General features: G+C 34.9%; 1 protein-coding gene across 1 annotated transcript; it reads right to left on the reverse strand.

Annotated features, from left to right (window-relative positions):
* Nucleotides 1–1,670: 1,670 nt before the first annotated feature.
* Nucleotides 1,671–4,443, reverse strand: GLOBOSA (floral homeotic protein GLOBOSA). Its single transcript, XM_009779436.2, has 7 exons — nucleotides 4,062–4,443; nucleotides 3,893–3,959; nucleotides 3,200–3,261; nucleotides 2,692–2,791; nucleotides 2,563–2,592; nucleotides 2,377–2,421; nucleotides 1,671–1,956 (listed from the first exon to the last, which is right to left on the reverse strand). Exons 1-7 carry the CDS (start codon nucleotides 4,241–4,243, stop codon nucleotides 1,813–1,815), a joined length of 630 nt encoding a protein of 209 aa, XP_009777738.1. The 5' UTR covers nucleotides 4,244–4,443; the 3' UTR covers nucleotides 1,671–1,812.
* Nucleotides 4,444–12,931: the final 8,488 nt, after the last annotated feature.

Consider the following 12,931-nt stretch of genomic DNA (forward strand, 5'->3'; position numbering starts at 1 on the left):
GTCGTAACATGGGAGGCAAATTAAGAGGCTAACTAAATTCGGAAGTAAAACTGCATCTCCCAATAATGATTTGATCCTTTTCACAAAGAACTCAACATTATAAATCAATGGAAGCTCTGTCCGAAGAACCTCTCTTGACCACTTCGGCTTTCATATTGAGAAAGACAATATTTAATTATTTTATGATATTTTTAAAATAATCTTTTTATGAATATCTCTAGAGTTTATGGAATTTTCGAGATTAAATAGTTAGCACCTTGATGCATAGAGCTAGATTTCTTACACCTATATTCGTAACTATTTAGTTTTAGCCAAATATTGATAGAGCTGTAATACTTTGGATCAAATTCATTTTAAGGTGCTAATTAGGTAGGGATGGCAGTGGTGCAGGGTGGGTTTGGCAAAATCCACAAAAATTTCAACCCGCATCGCCCCGCATACCTATTTTTCAGCTTTCAACTAGCCTCGCATACCTATTTTTCAGCTTTCAACTCGCCCCGCTTGGACCTGCTCTGCCTTGTCCCGCCCCACTTAAGTTTTCTTTTTTCCTTTTTTTCTAAAACAAACTAGTTTGACATTTTATTATTTTATAAAATGCAGAGTTTCATATTATTCAAGCAATTATATTTTTCTCTGTAGTGTGAAATTACATGCTTATACCAATTAATCTAATTAGTAGTAACATAATTTTTCAAATGTATAAAACTAACCACGCACTGCCCATGAAATAAGAGAGACAAGATTCTTTCACCTAATTAGTCAGTTGCTATATGCATAATACATTCCTTTTCAATTCCGCGTTCATACTTAATTAGGAATATTTAATTACCACCAGCAAAATAGATCTGAAATAAAACAAATCTTAAAAGCTTTATAACTATTCTTTTTAACAGTTCATAATATATTTCACTTCCATGTTTTTCGATATGAATACTCTATAATAGTAACAATTATCGTTTTTAAATATAAAAAAATTAATGTAAATAAATAATTACCGTGGTTAATGACATTCTTTCATATGCCATTTTTATCCCTTAAAGGTTAATGACAGTTATGCCACCACGTTCATGCTAAGCTGCTAAAAAATTTGATGGGTATTTCAGATGCCATTTTTATCCCTTAAAGGTTAGAGCTATTCTGCTAACGTGCACCTGAGATACCATTTTCCATGGTGAATCTCTAATATTGTATTTGAAGTGATTGCTTTGTTTCATAAAAGATAAAATTTAAAGTTGCCCCGCATTAAACCCGTAACCCGCCTCGCTTTAAAATTTTAAAAAATTATTTTAACCCACCTCGTTCCACACCGCACCCGCATAAGAGTAAACTCACCCCGTCTCATTGCCATCCCTATAATTAGCTACTAATTGTGGATGGTACACTACTTATAAGGTACTTTATACGGGACATTAGACTTCTGACAGTAATTAATTGACCTACAACCTTCTATTTCTCAAAATTTTATTCTTTCCGTAGAGTTACACTATGTGTTGTTACCTTTAGAATATTATGGATTATTAAATGCAGTGGAACAATTATAGTTTTTTTTCTATCTTATCGTATACACTTGCATAATACTAGTGAGACTTAATTCTTTCCAAATTGATAAAAAGAATTGAAAGAGCTGGTTTATTCTCTCTCTCTCTTTTCCTCCCTCAAGAAATGCAGAATAGATAATGGTTATAGATAAATATATAATTAATGTCACTTAAACCATAAGCTAAGGTAGATGAGTATTGATATTACACACCAAGTTTTTTGATAGCACAACATTAATAAAAGGTCATAATTCACCAAATAAATCAAGGTGTTTTAGAATCTCTCCTGCAAATTAGGCTGCATTGGCTGAACTCGGAAGGCAAAAGGCATCTGAGTTTGGTATTCATTCTCCCTTTGGTGAAACACTTCCCCTATTTCTCCCATATTCCTATTCATGCTTGCTATCTCTAGTTGCCGCTGTCAAATAACAAAACTTTAATTACTAAATTAAATCATCTCGATCGGATTGAGGTCAGTAAAAGGAAGTTGGATTTCCATCACTTCATTCAAAATCATTCTGAACTCTTTTTGAATCAAAAGTTAGCTTCCTAAGGGTTCTTGAGAAATGACATTAACATTCTTTTCAGTTTTATAAATTGTAAAAGACGTTATTATTTTTTGCTAAAAATGTTTACCACTGATATATATTTTAATTCATTATCATTGGAAACTTTTGTTCCATAAGTTTGAAATAGTTTTAAAGAGTTTTCAGGATTTAAAAGTCACACTGTGCCTCCCAATTATGCAGTTGTTTTCGTTTCTCTTTTCTGGTGTCGCTTGAATCATCAAAATATATAGCAATAAATTTTATTTAGTTAAATGTGATAAGTAACATACCAATTGCCAATTAAGTTGGTCTTGCTCTTCCTCCATACTTTGAGTCTGAGTAATATCCATCCAAAGACCACAGTAGGTTAAAAAATTAATGAAACTAAACACACACATATAATTGAAAGAGTAAGCACACAGGAAAAAAAAAAGGAAATTCGGAACAGAAAATAGGGACATTGGTGTTGGACATACCTTTTTCCTCATCATCTTCAGAAGGTCATTCTATGTCAAAAGGTGATAAACAAGAATACCATCAAATTCTGGATTAAGTCTAATAGCACATAATTAATTACTACAAAATATTAATGGAGGAAATTGTACCTGCTTGTTACGGATACTAGTGAGTCCATTATCAAGGGCATCTTCCAACATCATGAGCTCTCTGTGGTTCAAAGATGTGATGTCTTCACCCTTTAGGTGCCTGAAACAACTCAACATAGAAAAACATTAAGACAAAGTTTTTTCTTTTTTTGTTTCAACATTCTTTCATACTTCTATTATTCCTTTTATGATGGTGGTGTTCCAGCCACCTTAGCTCATACTTTTTTTATTTGGGGGGGGGGGGGAGGGGAGGAATTGGTTGGTGGGTCGGGGTAGAGGCGAATACAACTATATTCAAGTTTTTTTTTTCCATAGATTATATGTAAAAATAATTAACGTCTTAACAAATATTAAATTTTGAACCAGCTAAAATTTTAGAAGTATAATATGTTTGCCAAGAATATTAATATTTTAAATCCATCAAATTTAAATTATTGAATCTGCATCTCCGATGGGTGGGAGGAGAGGAGGTGAAGAGAGAAGCCATACAAATGGAGTTAAGTTTTACCTGAGTTCAATTTGCATGTTGTCATTGTCTTTCTTGACTTTGTTGATTTCATTGTCCAAGTTCTGTTTTCAATCCAGGAAGCAATTTATCAAAACTTAAGAACTCAAAAACAAAATAAAAACAGTGAAATCAGGTTATAATAAAGAGGGAGAGCTAATCAATCAGCATTTAATGTGTCATAGACACATAAATTCAACCATATATCTTTCACTTTTTTTGGGGAGCTAAAAAATATGTATGAAAAGACTTGCAAACAAAGGAAAGGGGTAGACTTCATTTTCTTTACTAGATCTGTTTCTTGACCAGAAGAATAAAACCATCACTCCTTTTGAAGAATTTTGATTAGGGTTATAGCTATAGGAAGTACATGCCTATATTTAGATCTGTTCATAGAATTCATGTTTCAGTATACCTAACATATTTCTAGCAACGAAATCATCCCTTTTCTCCAAAAGGGATGTCTCAAAAACCAGTTAAAGGGAGAGATCTTGCATGTCAAAGGATAAAACCCTACTCCCTTCTTTTTTTTCCTCAAAAAAGAAGCCAAATAGGAAAAAACAACTTGCTTTTTCTAGATCTGTTCAAAGATTTCATGTTTCAAGTGAACTAACGTTGTTTTAGCAAAAAACACATGTTTCTCTAATTTATTTTCTTTTTCCTTTTTTTCTAAGTTTTTAAGGGTTTAATTTTTACCTCATGCTTAGCATCCCACAATCTTCTTCCAGTAAGCTTGTGGTATTGATCCAAAATATCAACCAACCTTCAAAATAATCAAAACAAATTTAATTAGAGGGGAAAAAAATTGTATACGATGATGAAAAATTAAATAAAATAAGGAAGGAAAATAATTAAAAGAACATACGAAGTAGAGGAGAACTCATGCATCTTGCCAGAACTAGCAAAAATGATGACAGAAACACGAGCATCACAAAGAACACTGATTTCCTTAGCTTTTTTCAAGATCCCATTTCTTCTTTTTGAGTAAGTGACCTGCCTGTTGCTTGAGTTCTCTATTCTTTTGATCTCTATCTTTCCTCTCCCCATTTTTTCTTTTCTGATCTCTTGTTGTTAATTTTTCTTGATGAGGTGAATCTAAGTATATAATACTAATAGGGTTAGTGGAAGAGAAAGAAGAGAAGAAGAAATGAATGAGATTATCTATTAAGGGATTGACAGACAATCAACTTTCCTAAGTTTCAGAAAAAGTTGGTTTGTTTTAAGGCATTGTCTCCATCTGTTTCTTTACTTTAAGTTACCCTTTCTGGCACCCTTCTTATCCTTCGGTTTTTCTCCTTCTTCATCACGAAATTAGCGCCAACATTTTTAAAAAAATACTCGTTTAATAAAAAATTATATAAAAATTTACTGGCACCGAATGTTTACATCAAATAATAAATGCATGACATACGTTTCCACATACATGTCATGTCACTTAACCATAGTTAGTATTATATATTCTCACTCCATTAGGTCATTTAACCATGATAACAATAGTTTTTACATATACCGAAGCATTTTCAAGTGATTTCCCATTTTTGGTTTTGCTTCAAAAAAGAATTTTATTGTAATTTATATGCATCATACAATATGCATTGTTAAAATGATACTGATAACATTTGAAATAGGAGTAGTGATTATCAGCTTGCGAACGTGCACGCGTAACTAAACCAAAGTTTGCTAAAAAAAAAAACCAACTTTTTTCGTCAAACAGTATGATTTTTTTTTTTTGGTAATAAAGGATTTTATTCAATCACAAACATACTAAGTACTATTACAACGAGAGATCAGTCTAGATAACATAGTTCCTAATCTGTCTCTTTCTAGTACATGGGATACAATAGCGGGAGGGGAAACATAAGTAAGCAAAATACCAAAAACATCCAGATTACATCCATCTTTAGCTAATAGATCCGCTACTCCATTAGCCTATCTAAACCCATGCTTTAGAGGAGGATCATTCGCCATCCGCAATAGGCACCTGCAATTGTCAATCAAATTTTGATAGAGACAATTGTTAGAGATAAGAAGATTGGTTAGTTCTAAGCAGTTAGTCTCAATTACTATTGGGGGGAGATTCTTTTTTAGTGCTATTTTAACACCATAGAGAAGGGACAAAGTTTCCATGTATATATTAGTAGCGTGCTGAATTCTCATATTGAATCCTATAATCCATTGACACGACTATCCCTGAACACTCCTCCTAATCCTCCTACCCCTGGGTTTCCCGCGCACGAGCCTTCAATATTCAGTTTATAGAAGTTTGCAACGGGTGGCTCCCATTTTATGAGAATGGTTCTCTTGGATAGTTTACTACCTAGGTTTTTAGCCAGAAAGATGAATTTCATAGTTTTATTTATAGGCTGGCTAATGGTGGGAGGAAATTTGTTTTCTTGGAAAATTCTCCCATTCCTGAAGCTCCAAATATACCATAGTAGAAATGGGAGGAAGTCAGCCCACATGATAAGGTTATTGAAGGGTTTCCTTGAGGCAAGTCGTTTTTTTAGCCAATTGAACATGGCTTCTTCATCATTCGAGTCTAGAGGGAAGTTATGCACAGTCTTATTTTGCGCCCATATAGACCTAGAGTAGTAGCATCTAAAAAAGATATGTTCGATGTTCTCAGTCTCCATGTTACAGATGTTACATGTGTCAATGTGGCAGATCCCCCTTTTTGTGGAGAAGCTATTACGTCCCTTCTAGTCCCAGGCATAGGAGTCTGTTGCGGGCAGGGTTTGCTTGTGCTGTTGATTTTGGAGATTATGTCTGAGGGGAGCTCAAAGAATAGGCCTCTAAGGTCAAACGCACCATTTCAGATTATGCTAGCAAGCTTTAGGTTTAGTTCTTTGGCTAGGATAGGTCCTTGTATATAGTTCCTAATGTTTCCTAGTTGGTTAATCCATTTGTCTTGCCAGATATTCATGGACATCCCATTCCCTACTAGCCATTTAGTATTCGCGTGACATATAGTAGAGCCTTTCTTTATAATTTTTCAAACATGAGAATCTATATATTGGGCTTTCCTATGTTCATATTTGCTAAACAGTGTCTTGACCCATAGTGCCCCTTTTTCTTTTTTATACCGCCAAGCTAGAGCAGCGTTGAAGGAGGAGTTTTTTCAGTGAGTATTGGGGATACCCAGGCCTCCTTGCTTCTTAGGCATTGTAACAATACTCCATCTAACAAGGTGAGATTTCTTTTTTTCATCTGTGTTACCCCATAGGAAGTTCCTTTGGATATAGTCTATTTTATTAAGGTTTGTCTTAGCGAGATCATATATTTGCATAACATGATTGGGGATTACTGCTAGGGTTGCTTTAATAAAGGTTGTTCTACCGACCATATTTAGAAATTTAGTTTTCCAATCCTTTAGTCTAGTATTCATACGGTCTAGAATAAATTAAAAATCTTTCTTAGTGGGTCTGGCATTAGGCATAGGAAATCCTAGGTACCCTCCAAAATTGTTAGCATGTCTCATTGAAAAGCAATTGCTAATGTGGTCCTTGTTGTCTATGGAAGTATTTTTTGAAAAGATTATTTTAGATTTTGCGAAGTTGATTGACTGTCCTGAGGCGCCACAAAATTTGTTGAGCATATCTATGATTGAGTTGCAACTTTTTTGATTGACTTCCGATAAGAGAATAAGGTCGTCTGCAAAGAATAGGTGCGATAGTTCTAGGCCTTTTGGTGATATTTCGATTGGTGTCCATTTACAACAATCAATTTCATGGTCTATTAGTCTAGAGAGCATTTTCATACATATGATAAAGATGTACGGAGACAGAGGATCCCTTTGTCTAATACCCTTGGATGGCTCAAAAAATTCGATTTTTGATCCATTGATAAGGATTGAGGTGGTAGTAGTGGAGATGCAAGACATTACAATTTCAATAAGATCAGGGGGAAAATTAAGGGAGATGAGCGAGAATCTAACAAAAAACCACTCGATTTTGTCAAAAGCTTTATCTAGGTCGATTTTGATCATCATTTTAGTTCTTTTTCCATTTGTTTTCTTACGATGGTCAAGGACTTCATTAATGATTATGACACTGTCTGATGCTCCCCTACCCTTGATAAAACTAGTTTGAGTAGGGTGAATAAGGTTAGCTAGGAAGGGCTTTTCGATTAACGATTATTTTAGTGACGACTTTATAAGCGGTGTTGCACAAGTTAATAGGTCTAAACTGTCTAATGGTTTCATCATTTTGGCATTTGGGGATAAGGCAGACAAACATGATATTCATGCTTTTAAGAATTTTTTGGGACGCAAATGAGTTGTGGCAAAATTTTATGAGGTGACTATTGATTTCCTTCCGCTACTTTTGGTAAAAGAAAGGATGTAGACCATCTGGTCCTGGGGATTTGTAAGGTTTGAAGGAATCGATGGCATTTTTATTTCTTATACTGAGGGATACTACTTAGGTAGGGGTGATCTTGATCTCTAATTTTAGTGTTGTAGGTCATGTAGTTATTATTATGCAGGGATTGAATATGACTTATAGTGTAAAGGTTTTTGTAAAAATTTATAATTAAATCCTTAATGTGGTTGTGGTCTTGGAACCAGTTCTCTGCTTCATCTTTTAGACAAAGGATTCTATTCTTCCTTCTTCGTTGCATTGTGGTAATATGAAAGAATTTTGTGTTTGCATCTCCGTTCTGAATCTATTGCACCCTAGATTTTAATTTTCAAAATTTCTGTTCTTGCATAAGTACAAAATTTTACTCATTAAGGAGATCATTCTCTAGGTTAATGAGGAACTGACTATGGGGATAATTTGAAGAATTTTGAATTCCTTTTAATTTGGCCAGGATTTTGTTTTTTCGTTTAAAAATATAACCAAAGGTATTTTTGTTCCAGTTAATTACTTGAGTTGAGAAGTTATCTATGGCTTTAACTATATCAGGTTGGTCTGTCAGGGAGTTGTTGACTAGGGTTCGAAAGGTGGGATGAGATAACCACATGAATTCGATTCTGAAAATATTATTATTTGTAGGAAAATTCTTGTATAGATCTAATTTATAGGGCAGTGGTCGTCAAACAGTATGATTGGCTATCCAAAAAAGTAAAATCATACCACAATATGGGACATGGACAGTGTATAACAAATACAATTGATCTGTAAATTCTTACTTTAAAAATAATATTATTTTGAAAATTAGCTACTACATAATTTGGCCTCCATTTTATTTTATATGATATAATTTGATTGGGAACATAGTTTAAGAAAGAAAAAAAGATTTTTGAAATTTATGGTCCTAGACATATTACAACATTTGGGTTACTATAAAAATTTCTAACTAAAGGTAAAATAAGTTGTTCAAGTTACATTGTTTCCAAATTTAGGAGTGTCATTCTTTTTAGAATGAAGTAATTAATAAGGAAATAACATCATTCTTTTTGGAATAAAATATCAATAAATAATAAAATATATATTACTCCCTTTATCTCAATTTATGTGGCAGTGTTTGTCACGAATTTAAGAAAGAAAAAAAGACTTTTGAAACTTATGGTTTAAAACAAACCATAAATATTTGTATGGTTGTAATTAATTTACTAAGGTTAAAGTAGAAATAATAAAGATGAATTATTTCTAAATAGGAAATGTGATATTCTTTTTGGGACTAATTAAAAAGGAAAATGTACCATATAAATTTGGGTTGAAAAAGTATATACTATATAATAGTTGAGGCACGTGTAAATCGAATCAGACACTATTGTGTGAAATTCAAAAATAGCTAGATTTACAAGTGGTAATTGAAAAATAGCCACAGTTTCAAAAGTAATCAAAATCTAGTCACTTTTCATGTTAAGATAAATCTGAATAAAGATATTGTTCAAAGTTCGGAAAATATTCCAGCATAATACACTGGTCAGCATAATATGTTGAAAGTTCATACACAACTGCACCAATCTCCAGTATATTATGTTGGAACTTTCCGTGTTGCCGCACAATAGTGGCTATTTTTTAATAACTTTGCAAACGCTTGCAGTTTTTAAATTCTCAATCTGAAAACTAACTAGCCCGTGCTATTTTCACGACACTATCGTCATAAAGAATTTCTTCCAACCAAAGTTATAGGGAGTATTATGTTTTCGTTTGTAAGAAGCAAATGAAGCATTTATATATAGTCATTCTAAGGCATCATATTTTGTTATCTTCGTCAAGGCAGGCCACATAGGAAATGGAGTGTAACTCTATAGCTGGCTGAATTGTTAATTTTTGTTAATGTGCTGCATGGTTGCACTTAGATATAGCCATCGTATTGTCCCATTTTCTAGGATATATTTGGTATGATGGATAACATTTTCCAATTTTTCATTTGATTGACTTAAGTATTTCGAAAATTATTTTTTTAAAGGAACATTTTCTTCTAATTTCTGAAAAATAACTTTCCTTACAAAAGTAAAGTTTTCCAATACTCTCTCATGCCATTGACAACTTTTAGTTTCCACTCTCTCAACCCAATTCCCTCCTCCCGACCCGCTCCAACCCCCCCCCCCACCCCTCCCCCCACACCCCTCAACATACACACACCCAATTCTCAACCCACCATCCACCCCATCTCACCACCCCCACCTCCCACTCAGTGGTGAAGCCACATGGTCACAAGGGTGGTCAACTGACCACCCTTTGTCGAAAAATTGCACAGTATATATAGATAAAATAGTACGTTTTAAAGGTATATAACATATATTGAACACCCTTTATCGGAATTTTTTTACTTCTTTCAAATTTAAATATACTTAGGGAAAATTTCTAGCTTCGCTACTGCTACCACCCCACCTCCAACCCAACCCCCACTAACCTTGTTCCCACCCGCCCAGAGTTAGTTTAGTTGTCACATTACATATTCCCTTCACACCAAACACACCGATAATCTTTTTTGCATTGTCTGTTGAAAGGGATTCAGAGAATTTTATTCCCATCCAAGCTAAAGAAGTACTGTATATTCGTCAGTTATTACGTGCAGAGGCGGAACCAGGATTTTAAGGTTATGAGTTCTAATCTCATCATCGAACCCTAACTCGTTTTAGTTACTGGGTTCGCAATTAAATATTTTTATATATTTAATAATTTTTTCAATACAAATACAGAGTTTAAACAAAAACTACTGGGTTGGACCGAACCCATAGCTACCACACTACCTCCGCCCCTGATTACGTGCATATTCGGTTATACTACAAAATATAAACTTGAAAACGATTCAACCAAGAAGGAAATGACAGTACGTAGATTTAAGCTTAACCGAATAGATTCATTTTACCACTGAGTGAAAAGTCTTGCTTTTTCCCCTTAAATCAATACTCTTGATTAACATGAAAAGTCACATCGCTTCTACATTAATTTTGCACGCAAACTCATATTGTAATCTCTTCAAATGCAGAATTGTTGAATGTCATACAGACTCCTCTTTAAGTAAATAAACAAATTAAGAAATGGTCTGTTAGTACTTGAAACGGAAGTACTATAATTAATGATCTCTTCAAAACTATTTAGGTTTCTTGTAAAGTTTAAACTTCAAATTATTCCTGCATTGTTGCTTTTAGTTTCAAAATTCATATAGCCCAAGGAAAAAGCCCTTACACCTTTAACGATGGAAAAGAGAGAGTTAGATTGTAAATCAAATCTCAACCGTCACATCAAATCAAAGTCAAAACCTTCTTTATCTCTAATCTCTTGTTACTATATAAATAAAATAAAATAAAATAAAAGCAGGTAAACGAATATGCGTCTGTACAAGTAATGTGATGTGACAAGTTAGTTAGAGTTAAAAGTTAGAATCTGACACAGTTAAAGTCTTTCTATTTTCCTAAACTTCTCCATCAGAAAGTTTCAGATTGAGTCTAATTAAAGTATGTTTAGCTTCTCTTCTAGTTGTGTATAGGTCAAAATTTGACCACAGTAGCCGACCCAGTTAGAACTCTGCCTAAGGAACAGGGTAGCGAGGACCATCACGACCTACTTCGGTCTAAGTACTCACAGTGTATAGTGGATCAAAAGGCAATACTTAAGTAACGACAAAAAGGCCACAGCGTAAGGGCATACCGACCGAAGAAGGTGATCATGGTCTCAGAACTATATATAGGGGATGGATTCCCCAAAGAGGGTTTTTTTTGGGGTTCTTACTCTCTGTATTCTCTCCTTATATTTTCTTCTAGAAAAGATGTAATATCGATAACCTCTTTGGCATCATGAAAGAGGAAATAACAAAGATGAAAGAAGATTGCTCCCTCTTATTTCATTTTATTCATAACTTTCCGATTTATTTCCAGATCTGGGGTTTACTATGCTTGACTAAGATTGACCTCATCACTATTATTAATTATTTTAATCAAAAAGGTTTTGACATCTTTTGGTCAAATAATTTGGCGCCGTCTGTGGGGATTTCTTAGTGAAATTTCCTAGTCTCTTCCAGATCAAAAATCGAAAACATGATCACCCACCAAAAAGAGCGGTAAGTAATCCTCACATGCTAATCTAGATCATGATGCTATATGCAAGTAGAAGTTACAACCAACATCATCCCCCGTACACCGGGCGGTCCATGAACCAGCTAAGGCAAGCCCAACCCACGCAGGGCAAAAGCACAAAATATAAGGGGAAAAAGAGCTGAATACGACCACCGAATTTAGAAACCACCGCCCCATCAACCATTGAAACGTCGGGAAAAACGAGCAATGATATAAATCCACCCTCATTCACCGACTTATCGGATCGGGGTAAGAAAAATATCATTTTGGCTCACCTTCTGTTGTTTGCTCAAACAGGAACACAAGCGTCGCGCAGGTGAGCGAGCAAAGAAACATCTTAATGGAAGAATGGGAAACTACTACAAAACAACTGAAATATCGCCCACCCGACAATCCAACTTCTAGAAAATGAAACCCCTTAAGATGTACTCTCTCTCCCTCACCTAGGAGTTGTCCCAATAGGGTTTTTCCGGGGACTTAGGGTCTGAGTCGACGAAGGAGACATCCCCAAGTTCAAAGTATAATTCATCGTCCCGCCCACCAATGACATCTCCAGACCGGGAAGAAAAAAGATTAGACAAGGAAACTCCAATGTGTGCACGAAACGAACGTGAGCAAAACAGCAACGTTTCAACTCTCCAAAAAACTCACCCAGGAAGCACAGAGGTTGAGCAAAATTGGGATTCCCCCAGAGGATACCCAACTCTCCAAAAAACTGGGACTAACGACGAGTTAATATTTCGACGAAGGTTCGAAATAATACCCTTAAGGCCAAAGACCTTCGCCAAAGAGTAGAGTTCGACCTCGATCGAACAATGACGGGTTAATATTTTGAAGAAAGTTCGAAATAACACCCTTAAGGCCAAGGGCCTTCGCCAAAGAGTAGAGTTTGACCTAGATCGAACAACGACGGGTTAAAATTTCGATGAAAGTTCAAAATAACATCCTAAAGACCAAGGGCCTTAAACAAAGAGAAGAGTTCGACTTCGATCGAACAACGACGGGTTAATATTTCGATGAAAGTTCGAAATAACACCCTTAAGGCCAAGGGCCTTCACCAAAGAGTAGAGTTCGACCTCGATCGAACAACGACGGGTTAATATTTCGACGAAAGTTTGAAATAACACCCTTAAGGCCAAGCGCCTTCGCCAAATAGAAGAGTTCGACTTCGATCGAACAACGACGGATTAATATTTCGACGAAAGTTCGAAATAACACCCTTAAGGCCATAGGCCTTCGCCAAAGAGCAGAGTTTGACCTCG

Source organism: Nicotiana sylvestris, chromosome 8 (assembly GCF_000393655.2).
Source record: "Nicotiana sylvestris chromosome 8, ASM39365v2, whole genome shotgun sequence".
NCBI lineage: Eukaryota > Viridiplantae > Streptophyta > Magnoliopsida > Solanales > Solanaceae > Nicotiana > Nicotiana sylvestris.

Excerpts from the sequence above, each read along its gene's own strand:
- GLOBOSA (XM_009779436.2), bottom strand. The coding sequence starts at position 4,243 with ATGGGGAGAGGAAAGATAGAGATCAAAAGAATAGAGAACTCAAGCAAC. Across the intron at positions 2,792-3,199 it reads AACATGCAAATTGAACTCAG|GCACCTAAAGGGTGAAGACA; the intron begins GTAAAACTTAAC and ends GAGTTGTTTCAG. Across the intron at positions 2,593-2,691 it reads CTAGTATCCGTAACAAGCAG|AATGACCTTCTGAAGATGAT; the intron begins GTACAATTTCCT and ends CTTTTGACATAG.